General features: G+C 42.5%; 1 protein-coding gene across 9 annotated transcripts in view; it reads right to left on the bottom strand.

The window, feature by feature from the left end:
* mast4 (microtubule associated serine/threonine kinase family member 4) overlaps positions 1–14,310 on the bottom strand; it is an 82,447-nt gene that overhangs the window by 19,968 nt on the left and 48,169 nt on the right. For 7 of the 9 annotated variants that reach the window (XM_046375884.1, XM_046375887.1, XM_046375885.1 and 4 more), the window contains 3 exons: positions 4,236–4,324; positions 1,447–1,516; positions 620–698 (listed from right to left, as the gene is read on the bottom strand). In XM_046375884.1, the coding sequence (XP_046231840.1) occupies positions 620–698; positions 1,447–1,516; positions 4,236–4,324 (238 nt within the window). Of the gene's footprint in view, positions 1–619; positions 699–1,446; positions 1,517–3,529; positions 3,855–4,235; positions 4,325–10,346; positions 13,725–14,310 lie in introns of those variants that run through there. The other 2 variants (XM_046375891.1, XM_046375893.1) reach the window with 2 other exon arrangements.

Here is a 14,310-nt window from a genome sequence, read left to right as displayed (position 1 = left end):
AGTAGACACAATAAGAGATGGAGAAACTGGATTTTGTATGTGTGTTTGTTGGTGTGCCTTCTTGTCAAACTCATGTTTAGTGCAGAACAAATCTCCCTCAGACTGTGACACAAAACAAAATCCGAACCCAAAATGACGTATCCTGAATTCCACATTCAGGTCACGTGAGCTTCAAGTAGCTCATTTGTTCTTCTTGGTGGCTTGACCATATTTTTATTTGGCCAACTTTTGGTTTTTTAGAATTATAATTCGGAGCTTAATTGGGGCTTAACCATTTTTGTATCGAGAGCATTATTTTGAAAGAGCGCAATTCTCACATTTCTCGACACAATAAACAATGTCATAACAACCTGCAGCAACTTTAAACTTAAGGAGGCAGCCATTGTTTTCGCTATTTGTTACAGTGACGGAAATCAGCAGAAAACCCGAGAGGTTTACATGTATGTTGATTTTAGTTTAGAGTTTATTTTATCTAATTTTATTAATGTAGAGTCACGCTAAGTTTGGTACAATCACAAAACATGTAACACTACGCTGAGCTGATCTGTGGATGGCTTGTGTTTTCTGTCATAACCTTGGATGGCTGTTGCGTCAGGGTGGCTGAGCGTGTGATGCTTACGGAGACCGTGGAGCTCGGCGTGTTGGTTCCATATCCAGAGGAGGGAAGGGAGGCCAACGACCAGCGGCGACCATCAGTCCTGTCACATGACAGCAAACACAAAAGCGGAGAATCGTCACGCTTCAAGGTCCAACGCCAAATGCATAAATGAACAATGGAAACATTTCAGTTTCAGTCTTGGTTGCAAAACTGTATTTAGAAACATGAAATATGCTAATTTTTCATGTTTGTACTCAAAACATGTAGACTCCTACAGTCCTAATGATCACATGGTTGTGGGTGAATGGTGACCTTTCTCTGGTAAAGTTCAAAAATGATTCTGTTAGGTACACTACACAAAAAACAGGAAGTTAGAGAAACAATAGAGCAACTGAGTGTAGGACTGAAACTAGATGCTTGAATGAGATAAAAAAAAAAAAAAAATCTTCAGAAGTACAGCCAGACAAACTGATGAAGCGAGGTATGAAGTATGAAGTGCAGTTGGGACAAATGGGCGGTTCGAAAGCAAATGGAAGCCTAATATGAAGTTACCTGTCTGCTCTGTGGCAATGACTGTGGATTATAATAAAACAAACAAACAAACAAAAAAAAACAAAAAACACAATTACATGACATCATGTTGAGAAATGGCATAAAATAAATACGTCATCGATGCCATTTTTGAAAGCACGCAAACAAAAGAGAAAATATTCATGTCTGACACTGCTGAACCGATAACAGCTCAGCATTTTTTTCTGAAACAATCTGTAGCCAGCAAGTCTCCCTCCGGTCTCCACTGGCTGATTTGTTCTGCGGAAAATCAAGTAAATACCAATGATTGTTTATACCTCCGTGCAAAGGAGAAATGAGCAGAGGCACTAGGAGAGAAGTTTCTAGGACTGTCTTGTGGGCTTGTTCCTGCAAGAAAAACCACAAAGAAAACAGAGCTAAAACAAATTCAGTAAGACTGGATTCTCAATATAAATTTGCAGCAAAACAAAGCCTGATAAACTGCAATAAACCCGCTGATGATTGTATCATCACGGATCAGAGTGATCAGTGTTACATTTTAAATTGCTGTGTGGTTATATTAAAAAATGCACAATAATGATAATAATTATGTCTTGTCATTTTTACTTTGAAACACTGAGCCAAACTCAGCTCAAGTGAACTAAAAAAAAACTTTTATGAAAACCAACACAGGCTACACCTACTGATCACTTTCATTTTTCATTTCAAATGTCAGAAAATAGCTAAAAAAAATAAATAAATAAAATTCACAGAGGTCAATGTGAAGTCATCAAAACGTGTATTCTGCCCCATCCCATTGTCACATACAAACACAGCGGACAAAAGGAAAAATTCACACAATTTAGAAGCTAAAACTCAGAAATATTGATGATTCATTTATTTACTTGAAAAATGCTAAACTACTGAGGGAACATGAAAATAGCTGGAAATTATTTCATAGTACACCTTCACAGTTCTACTGCTTCGTTTTACCATAACAGCCCTTTAATCTGTATATGTACCACACAGCGACACTCATACAGAGCGTTAATGCAACTCACGTGGACCCGAAACCACACGGCTGTGATACTAACCGTCAGTACACTGAGGAGGGTTTAGTAGACTACATACTACACTGTGCTGGTTCCGTACGGGTTAGAAATAAGGTCAGCCAACAGGCAAACTAAACACACACCCACGGCTCATTCCAAAGTATCATCTTCATCAACAGCATATTCACAGAATGGACATTTTCCAGACAGCCTGTTTGGCTTAATGTGCCGTGTCATCTCTTATCCTCCACCTTCCACCAGTAATATTAAAACAGTTTGCTTTGACTGATTTGTTACCTCCTGGTTTTCACAGGGCATGCAAAGATGCGCCTGAACGTCAAATGTGATACCTGATGGCAGCGTTTGGCGTAGTTTAATACTCTCTTCTGAGGGACGCTGATTTGCTTTGCAAATGTGATAGCTGTGAACCTCCAAAAGGTTTGACAGGTGCGTAACGTATCAAAAATGCCTTGCAGGTGCTACAGAAACTTAAGGACTCCCTCTATTTCCCTACGTCAGCAACGTCGACATGCTGCATTAAGTTGCTGGTGATAGAAGCTTTGGACCACTGAACACATTACACTGCAGGGACTTTCTGAAAGGCTCCAATTAGCTGCTGTGTTTCCACACTTGTAACGTAAAAACAAACCGACGGTCCAGCATTGATCACATAATTACACCCCTCACTGAGGGAGGGACCAAACAGTTAATTAACCAGAAGCTGAGACGCCACCACCTCCTGCGATGATAAAGACAGACCTCTTCCATACGGGGAAACTACGACTGAACCACACAATCCTGTTAGCGATGAATGTCACCTGTTTAACTGCAATGCACTCTCAATCACAGCCAATTAAAGACGAGAACTTCTTCCTTTGGGAGTTAAACTGGACCTGAAAAGACGGATTATCTGCTGACTGGAATAACAGGAAATCTAACTCCAAATAATACTGTTTATAGCATTTTTTCACGATTAGAAACGAGTATCAAGGACCGGCACTAAATTGGGACTGGTTTCTGACCGGTCCAAAATATTACTGAGCCCCTGGATAAACAATGCTGCTATTCAAGGTCCTAACTGCCCCCAGCGATGATGAAGCTGCTGTCATCAGGCGATTACGTCTGAAGCTGCATAACCGGGTGTTTACATGGCTGACAGGCGGGCAGCGATAAAACCCTAACGACATCTGTCCCTATTCGTGACCACGAACAGGTGACCGATCCGCCACAACACACCTACAGAGCCACAGCCACAACACATGAGGAAAAAACATCAACCTAAAAGCTTTCTTAATCATGACATGTCACCAAAGTCAGACTACTCAGTTGATGACTGCTGCAAAGGGAACTTAAAAGATGCTTTTCTTACCTTTGCTACCAATATTACGACTCAGCCACAATCTTAGGTCATCCAAGAGCTGAACACACTCATTAGCAAGAACACTGTGGCTCCCTGAGTCCATCATGAAATACAGACCCAACACTGAGTTGCGGCTCTGTTTTTTCTGACCAATGCCAGGAAATAAAACGCCCTGTGGTAAATGAGGTCTCCCCCTCCCTCTTCTCCAGTGCATTTCCTCTCTGCAGGCCGCCACTTCCTCACCGAGCACAATCACGGCCCTTTAACTCACCACCGTACGGTTAGGTTTTCATCCGAAACAGAAGAGAACTGAGCTGCCAATGAACACTACGGAAAGGATAATAAAAACTTAATGACTTATTTTAGTGCCTTGCTTTCTTTTGTCCTTTGTTTGCACCAGACGGGCCTCCGCATCTTGTGCTGTTAGGGTCAGACAAGAATCACTGCGTACATTAACTGTACTCTGACCCATTTAATAACATCAGTGTTGCATGAGGATCCCAGATAAGTGCTGGCATCTGCTCTAAAGCCACGGGGACGAGCATACGTCTTGAGCATTTTCACATATTGTTTTCCAAACTTCATTTTGCATTACACAATGGACTGCATTCCTCTGAGGGAACACTGTGAATTGTGTACACTTTCTAACAATGGGGCGAGGAAACCGTGCATACACATTAGCAGACATTCACAGACGTATCGCACACAGACTCACCTGTCAGAGATGAGAGAGGGGAGTGCGGTCGCGGCAGGCCTGAAGACTGACCGCTTCCTATCAGGCTTTTTCTGTTGCTCGTCCTGCAGCTGTAAACGCACACAGTCACACATCAGGCAGGACTCTGGGCAAAGAAATCACCTGACACAAATTTCCTGACAGACAGCAAGTTTTAATTGTGCACAGTGTAATTTCGGCCATCCCGATCATCCTGCAAGCCGTGGAGCTCCTTCATGGGCTTGCGAGCGTCTCCGAGAGTCGCCGTGACTGCTGCTGTGGATGCTTTGACTTTGTGTGATCTCCCGTGTGGCTCGTGTTGCACTGAGAGCAGCTTTCATCCCTCATATCTGAATCTTAACTTGAAAACGGTCTGGACTTGACTGCATATAAAAGCGGTTGATGAATATGAAATGATTTTCAAAGTAAAAAAAAAAAAAAAAAATCATATTCTACAAATTCAGTGGTCAAATTGTATTTCAACAAAAATACTCAGTACTGGTTAATGCCCCACTTCTTATGTTTCTGCTGACAGTCAGGTTTTGACATGTTTCCATCAGTCCCACAATGTAAACGGCGCCCGCACTCTTTAAACATTTTAATGACACTCATTACAAAACACTATGCCTGACAGGAAACTCGATCAGATTGCCAAAACCTGCCATTGAGCTCAGCGGAGGGGAGGGGAGGACAGGTTTTCAGTGCTGGAGTAAACAGCAAATACTCGCGTACAAACCAAAGAGAAAAAAAAGGCAGGTTCCGTCTACACCACTGAGAATATTTTCTGTTTGTAGATCACATTAATATGGGACTGTGACGCACGAGGAGCCACTGTGATCGACAACATACGACTCGTGAAAGCATCCCAGATTTTAACCTTGAAAGAAAAATGAACTACTTCAACCCAAAAGCAGCTTCAGCTTTCAATGTCCCGATTAGTCTTGGATTTATACTTTCAAATTAGAGGCTGTCAGTGGGAGCGCAAAATGCCCAAAGAACACAAATTTGTCTCAAGGTCGGACATCCAATGACATCCTGTTACATAACCTCCTCGGAGAACTAAACTCTCCCCGACAGAATTTGTAAGATGCTATTCAATAATAATCTCAAACACCACCAGAGCAGTTCGTCTCCCAGTCCACCCGAGCGTTCAGTACCACACTGTAGTATTCTCACTGCCAAGCTTAAATGTTCTTCAGCTTTAGCTCCTGCTTGGATAAGGAGTTACCTCTCTGGCAGCACACAGCCATTGTTTTCTGACAGCAAAATCATTTGAGTCGTTCATATTTTTTCATTTACATTCTCGGGTTGTTCCACAAGGGAGTTTGCTTTGGTCCGCTTTTGTCTTCAGCTTCTTGTTAAAGACGGAGATGCTGTTATGCATGCGGATCAGCTTTGTTCTGCGCCTCGCCAGCATTTGCTGAGCTTGAGTTTGAACAAAGTGCTACGTATTTCCAAAATCACACATATTGTACTTGTAGCAGGAATTTTCTTGCCAGGGAGACCAAACGGTTTGCTTTGGTTTGCTGTCCTGATTAGACTGATCACATTGTGTTCGTGATGAGAAAGTCTGGTCACCTGTTCAGTCACACCTGGAGGACCAAAGACGTTTAGCGCCGCCGGGAAACGTTGACAATAAGGTCAGCTAGAAGAGGCTAATGTGTGTAAGACGCTCACACACGTTATTCATGACTAACCATGCAGGCTACATTAAAATCTGCTCTAGTTACTCATGCAGAAGTTGGTTTGGAATAATACACCACAGTTTGTTTGTGATTTTTTAAGGGAAGAAAAGTTTTTGTCATACTTATAATACACGTCAAGTGAGCACTCGTCTTCTGGTGGTTCAGGAGTTTTTCATCAGAAAGATTAAAAGTAGACTAAAAAACAAAAATGACAAATCTCACATATTTGTTACTTCAGTCATTGTTGTTTTGGTACCATTTTTTAAAGTACTTATTTTCTTTCTTAAAATTTAAAATTTGTCTTCACTGAGTTATTTCACTCATTTTCTGATCTTTATGTTTGGCTTTTCCTCGTTTGTTCAGCTGATAGTGTGCTATTTAACACACACACACATTGTGTTACTTATTTATTTGTTATTTTGCCTGTTTTTAATGTCTTTTAATGTTCTTGTATTTTTATTTTTTTTATTCACTTATTATTTTTTGTGGGCCTCAGGAGCACGAGCGACCGGTTTGTTTAAGCTCATTGGTATCCAAATAAAGAAGCTTCAAAGATCCTTCATGAAGACAGTCTTTAACTCTGGTCATACCGACAGAGAACAAGCGTCCATGCAGGAGACAGAGGCGGACAGAGACGGGAAGCGAGAGGGAGGCAGACTGTCAGACAGTCGCAGGTGCAGCTCAGCTGTGCCGCGTGCTGCTGCAGCACCGAACGCTCAGACGAAGCGAAACAACGCAGGAGCACGCGGCCTTCGTCTTCTCTCGAGGAGCGGCTCGTACAGGTGTCGCTGCCGAGCCCCGCCAGCGTCAGCGTCACGTCAGCGATAATGACGAGCGAGGCACTTTTTTCTCCCCGTACGAGAGTTGATAATGATGTGCAAAAACACTACACGCTGCGCGGCGAAAAGACCTCAGCCCGGTTTCTCTTTACACGGCGCGTTCACGGCGGGACGGCTGCGCTTTTGTTCCGCCTTTGCCGCTCTGCGCGTAAAGACGGTTCCTCCTCTGAACCAGCAGCCAAACTGATGTCTGTGGCGGTGGGCTGGAGGCTGGCAGGGCAGGACCGCGGCAAACAGTTCTGGTAAGGTGTTACGTGTGCAACCCACCACAGCACGTGGACTGACTCAAACAGCAACAGAAAATGTCAGCATACTGGGAAGAAAATAACACCCGGGAGCTCCTCGCGAATCAAGCAGAGGATGATGCTATACGTGACATTAGACGCTGACGTGGTTGTGTTACACATCGCGCCTCTGAACAGCGACGTACGGTCTAAACTCACACACTGCAGTTGCATTGTGTCACCGCTGTTTGGTTCAGTGGCCCAGTGGAAGGTAAATGAAATGTAAAAAGGGTTTCAGAACACACTAAAGGCTTTAATGGACACAAAAGCAATTACAACACTCAGGTCTGACAGTTTGCAAGATATTTGCCGCATTAAGTGTTGTCGCTTTTAGGTTTTCTCCCAAAAGGCGCTGCATTTAAAGGGTTTAGTAGCAGTCAGGTCAACCCCTGTATGTCTCTAATCAGCTTTATAAAAATAATCTTTTTTTTTCATTGTGAGGCTGACAAATGTTTTTCAAACTACATGAAGAGCAGCATCAAAGTCACTTAGCTTAACCCTCTCATGAGAAAAATTGGAAATATTTCATTTTGTGGCCTGCAGATTGATGATTACTAATTGATAACAGTTCGTATATAAGGCTGATGTTTTAATGTGGTTATTTTGGCGTTGATCTATTTACTTATGATACGTTTGTGCTGTTAGGAGCCTTGCAACACTCTTACCAAACCTCACACAAAAAAGTAAGCGATTTAGGATAAGAATATAAGAATGTTGTTGCATGAGGCTTCCAAAGCTGCTTGTGTTTCTCAGCAGTCCTGTCGCTGCCCCATAGTCAGGCCAAAATCTAAACCCATCTCCCTAAATCAGAAAGGGAAACCCCACTTTGAACGAAATCCCATTCATCCTCGTTCACTCAAGTGGTTTCTACGGGCTAACCCCTGCAATCCAAAGTGTGGACACGTGCCGTGAATCATTTATCACGAACGGAAGGGAGCGAATAATATCTGGTACACAGGTGCTCAGTCAAAGAGGATCAGATTTAACGAGATCTATTTATACGCTCTCACTGTGGATTAGGCCAACAGAATGCCACACTGCGGCCCAATCAACCCTCTCACCACCCGGCCCGGTGTTGGGACCACTACGACCCCTCTTAGAGAGTCGAGAGCCACTTATGGAAGCATTAAAACGACCGCTTCTGGAAAACTGCCACAGGATAGCATCAGACGAGGAGACGACCGTCCCGTGTGTCACTCTAAGCTGGGCTTTGGTGGAGGCACCTTTGTGGCCAGAAAGGCTGAGTGAGGGAGGGGGGGAAATGAAATGTGCCTGTATAGTGAAGCATTAAAGGAGGGATAAAGAAGCCCTGGGCGAAGATGATAGGGAGAAAGTAGGCCAGTGTTGTACGCTGTACTGCAGATGTGTGAGATTTCCTGGGACGGATCCATATGAGATTTACCTCGGTCTCGGTTATATGCAAAACCCTCAACCTCATCAAACTGTTGTTGCATTACATGAGAAATCTCCACTAGTTACAGATCTCCTTCTCCACGACTAAAAATACTCAGCGCAGGTGTTTCTAAAAGTTAGAAATACATTTTAAAATCCATTTTACCTGATTTTTGTTTTTACATTTCCTTCATATTGTTCACTGACCTACATAACAGCAACTCTTTAACAAAGTAATCTGAATCTGTCAAGAACAATTTCTTAGATTTCCACTTGCTCACTTATTTTGGGCACCAGAAGAGGCAAAAATAGATTAAAAAAGCCTTTGATTTACAACGGTCTGAATCCATTTGAATCTGAAATGTCTGATCCTGACCCACAACAACAAAAAGCCATGATTAATCTTTTTTACTTGTTTGAGTTTTGCTCCCTTGTCAGAGCTGTCAGGTGAGCTGACGAAGCGCAATGCCACATAAATTGCTGGTCCTCGCTGACAAGCCCAAATTCAAAGTTAGACATATGACACACAACTGCTCTATTAATAGTATTTAAAACTTGCTGCTTGGGTAAAAGCGGTGCGGCTCGGTTCTCTGGCCTCTGAAGTCATTTCCTGCATCTGAACATGTACAGTAGGATTTTCAGGTACTCAGCTTTGACAAATCTCTCTTTTCAGTGCACTACAGTACAGTGCATTACATATTTAAGTTAGTGCCTCATGCCAATGCAGTCAGCAGAGCAAAACTCTAACATCCTGCTGTTCCTAAAGTGTTCACAAATAATTACAGAATACAATTAACTGCATCTTCTTCTTGTTTAGGGGAACTGCAGTGTCAAACTATCATGAGCTCACATATTCTTACCATAAATAATTCAAGAGTGTGAAAAGGGGACATTACTGTGGTGACAAGGAGAAAAGGCAAAGCTCACTAGTCATCTGGAGTCAATATTTGTATTAAATCCAGCCAATTATCAGATCATCTTTAACTGGACTATTCTCAAATACACAGCAGAACAACATGGCTGTGATTTCTGAGGATATCAGCATCAGCAAGATTCAGTTGTCAGAATTCACCAAGTCTGACAGCGTTACTCAAAAAAAAAAAAAAAAAAAAAAATATTTATACACTGATGCAAGATGTCTGAAAAATAAGCACCAGTATTTTTCATGTTAAGCCCGTCTGCACTATAAAATGGGTCAGGACAGGGATTAAAAATAAATATCAGTTATATGGGCTTCACAAAACCATATACAAAAGCTGGGATCAAGTGGCTTAGCTGTAAACAAGCGTCAACACAACCAGTGAACCAGTGACATGTTTTAAATTCAGCAATGTTACAAGATGTGGTTAAAAAGCCAAATTACGAGAACACAAAACTCTCTTTAGAAGGAGTACAGCAAAGTACAATTTGTTGGAGGTGCCCACAAACTGTAACACCACCACCAACAACAGCATACAATACAATCACAACAACCGGCTCTTAAACTTTCCAGCTATTAATCAATGAGGATGGCAAAGAGGAAAGCACACATCCTGTGTAAGGAACACGAAACTGCCTCGACAACAAAACATTCAATTACCATTTGACTCACAAAGCAAATAATACACAATGGGCGAGAAGGGAACACCCAGCTTCTTATTCATGTTGGCCTCATAAAACAGTTCAACTGACTGACTGTAAACACAAAGAGAAACATCCCTCCTTCCAAACACTGGTCAGAGACTATACGTGTCACGTTACCCATTTGGCAGCAAAATAAACTTCTTACTCAAAAAAAACAAAACAAAACAAACAAAACAAAAAAGACTCCTTTCCGTATCCGACTGTAATTTGCAAAGAAGCCTGTCTGTAAAGCAACTTACCGTGTTGCAGAAAAGAGAACACGGCAACGCTTCAAACTGTTTTAAAGGTTACCTTTTGGACCGGCGCAGGCGGGCACCACTGAAGAAATGTGGCATGTTAAAGTTGGACAGTACTGTCCACAGACTAGAGTCTGACATTGTGTCCAGGTCATGCCAGAGAGGGAGATGCAAAGGGGGCTTTTGAAGACCCTGTGAGGAGAAGTGACGGCATTCAGGGTTCAGGGGGATGCGAGCACCAGAGAAGTCCTGAGTGCCCCTACAGCAGCTCTCCTTAGGTCCAAACTTCCTCTGCACAGGCACATCTGCAGCCAGCTGCGGCATAAACACGCTGGCAGAGAGGACACGTCGTCCTCCTCTGTCCTCAAACAAAAAGTAATCCAGGGAGGATCCTGAAAGGCATACAGAGTGTGTGATCCAGGTCAGGTGCTGACAGCCTGTACTGTTGCAGGGATATGACACCTAACACCAGCCGACTTTTTCTTTTTACCCTCTCACTGCGTCTGTGTTCTGTATCCCAAATACTCACCCTGCTCCCTCCGCTCAACATGCTTCATATCATGTAACAGGCATCTACCATTTCACGTCCTGTAAAGGGGGGGGTTGCGAGACAGAGGGGTGCTGCATTATCAGCAGATGCTGCTCTGCACTCACTGCTTTCACAAACTGGCACCCCTCCAAAAGTTTGGTGGGTCAGTGTATTAAGCAGGACGTATTTGAAATGGAAATCCTGTGCTTCTGCATGGATTTCTTCTGCTATTGCATCCACTCTTCCCTCAGCTTCTCCCTGCATAGACGGACCAACCTCACCTACTGGATGAGAGCCTCACCTTACCTTCATTACCTTTGATCTTTGCTGATAAGCACCCAAACACAAATGGCGGCTGAAAGACACGCAGATCTACAGCTCACAATTTCCACATACAAATCACCGCAAATAAAAACAAATAGTTTTTAGTTTAACTGTGATGTGGTTGGAAGAGCTGTGCTTACTCATGCAAAAGCTTGCATGTCACACATGAAAACTGGTGGTTTGTCAGTTCAGTGATGAATTTGACTTTCCAGTCCTGCATGCATGTGTGAGAATTTAGGGTCAGCTGATCATCCCGCAGGCTGCAACGTATGAAGCAACTGCTCTGCTCTGTAGTGGCTGTCAGGGCTACGAACAAAACAATATTCCGAAGCACACTTCCCATTACAAGCCTATCAGGAAGAATTCGACCTTAGGACTAAGTGATTGATTACTTTTATCCACTGACTACTCTTCACAAGACAGAGCAAAGTCCTGCAAACAGATGTTGGGCTGTAATCACGACTGATAAAGGAATACGTTTTACTTTCACAATCAAGCTTCAAAACATTTATCTTTTCCAATTGAGCCTTAGGTAAACAGAAACAGCCATAACAACAAAGATAAACGCAACTCACAGATTTCCAATACAAAAATCCATCGGTTCCATCTTTTCTAATGTGAACATTTGTGCTGGTTTTCTTTGTGTTCTGTGATTGTTAAATGAATACCTTTGAAGTTTTAAACTGTGGTTGAGACAAAGACACAAAAATGTGTCAACTTGGAATTTAAATCATTATGATGAACATTTTTCACTACTTTCTGACACCAAAATCAAATGATTGACTGAGTAATTAAAACAAATTTAATTAAAATAATTGTCAGATTAATCGAAAATTGTCAATATACGCAAATTCTAGTCCAGGTGCTTGCATGAATGTGCCTCTAGTGAGTAAACACAACAATGGTTAGTATACATGTTCTTATGTTTGCATGGTATTTTAAATAATAAAATAATAATTACACAAGATGTCTGCCTTACATCTTCAGAATGTGGTCTGTGACATGTTTGCACATATTTGCAGGGATAAAAACAAACGGGCCACATGACCCTCTAACACCAGCTCTGCTGCAAGATTTTATTTTCCAGTTATAATACTAACACTGACCAGGAGAGCAAATGAAGAGGTTCAAAGACCGACTGAAGTGCACAGTCAGACCTGCGGACCATCAGGATGCTGCAGATTAGTCCAGTCACTTGCCAAGTGCATCGCCTGGAAGGCATTCAAAGGCCCAAGAGAAGAGACAGAGAGCAAAATCAACAAAAGTGGAGCCCTGCCATGACCGGCACATCACCACTGGCTCTGCTCACATTTACCTCTTCTGTAATAACGTGCTATCAGAGGCCATTTTTCTGGTCTGTGTGTGTGCATTCCCTCAGAGTGGCTCAGTCCATCTCCCTACAGGCCATTGTGACAGCCTTCACTCTAATTATGGCTCTGCTCTGTTTCTGCGTTCCACATAAGAAACGATGGTTCACATGGTTCAAAGTCAAACTTGCACAGAGCAGCATGAACAGGAAGGTCACGAGCAACACTGACGCCGCAAGCAGAACAGCTCATGACTGAACGAACAGTTTTGCTTTACTAATATATAACAATATAGTATGTGCAGTATGTAAAGTATATGTACAGCATTTCCATGTGCAATGATGATGATAAGCAAGCTAGAGAATATCAGCGTGGGGAGCGCTGCCACCGCCAGATAAAACTTAACTCTTTGCAGCAAAGTAATTCACACAAGCACTAATCCGTTATCATTCATAAGCCTGGGAAAGGTCAGTGTATTTTGTGAACTCACTGTCTGCACTGACGACATAAGAAACATTTGCTTCCGTTGTGAGCTTTATGAGGCGACCAATTAAAGGTACCGTGTGGAGTTTTGTTTACATTCTCCTTTTCTCACCAACTCACATCGCACGGTAGGTCGAACAAATGCGACAACTTCCCAATAAAACGTATGCAAAGAAGATTTTTTCAAAATATTTCAAGTCATGCAGTGTTTACATCCCATCATGACAGCTTCTTGCTTCCTCTCTTGCCGTCACCATCTGTTGAACAGCACAATAAGGTGAAACTGGCGGAAGGAATGTTAAATCCCCGATGCTGACGTAACTGCATACCCCTCAAAGCAGTTGCATTACAAAACATAATCAAGTCTTTGGCAGACAAGATTGCCGCTCAGCTGTTTTCAGACCATGTGCTGCACGGCACGAAAGAAGGTATTGCCTAAGGCCACATTCTGGGCCAACTTTAGACCCACATGGAAAAACCCCCATCCCATTCATCCATTTGAACGAGGACAGCCTGTCAATGTGGCGGAGTTGTTGCAGAGGGTTCTGGCAGGGTCGACATAAAGACAAAAAAAAATATGAACCTGACTCAACTTTTGCCACAATACTGCGTTATTTGGCAAGACTCTGTGTTGGCCAATCAAAGACATGCAAGCACAAATTCCTGGTGGTTTTACTTTGTGACACAAACAATTCATATTCAACTCATTTCCTCGTGTCAGTCACTGAAAAAACATGTGAACATCTGTTTTGTGTGGGGTTTTTTTTTCTTTTTGATAAAATCTATGTTCCATGACTTAGTCATACACTCTTTAATCATGGAAAATAGAGCAGTGGCTGCCGTGGCCACCAACTTCTTTATCACACATCAATCAGTCATTAACACACCCTTCTCTGAGATGTAGATGTGGTTGGTGCAAAGCGCTGCTGTCTAATGGTCCTGTATGCAGAGATGGTCCTACACTGTGCTTTATTATTGCTGTAAAATAATGTCTTCTACAGAAACAAATGACATTGTTTTAACATATAAACTGGGCCTTATCTCAGATCATGACATAAAGCACTGCAGCAGCAAGCCCAGTGCTTTGGTACATGGTGGCAGAGTCACAGAGAGGTATGTGCTTGTATGAAGCTGACTCACTTAAATGCCTGTTCCCTTGACTCTCTATGAAAGCTGAGCAGAAAAAGAAGAGATCAGAGGTGACATGGGTGGGTGTTTCAAGCTATTCATTGATGCAGAAAATTCTTCAAAACTGAGTGTTTTGAATGAGCTTGCAAAGTATTCCAAGTTTCGTTCCTAATGTTGGCAAAGTCTGCATCACAAGCAGCGCGAATAAAGCCAGCAAAACCCGACAGAAAGCACAGACAGATTCTCCT

Source organism: Scatophagus argus, chromosome 20, assembly GCF_020382885.2.
Source record: "Scatophagus argus isolate fScaArg1 chromosome 20, fScaArg1.pri, whole genome shotgun sequence".
Taxonomy (NCBI): Eukaryota; Metazoa; Chordata; class Actinopteri; family Scatophagidae; genus Scatophagus; species Scatophagus argus.
Note: the sequence above shows the minus strand (reverse complement) of the source record. Positions and strands in the feature narration are given on the sequence as shown.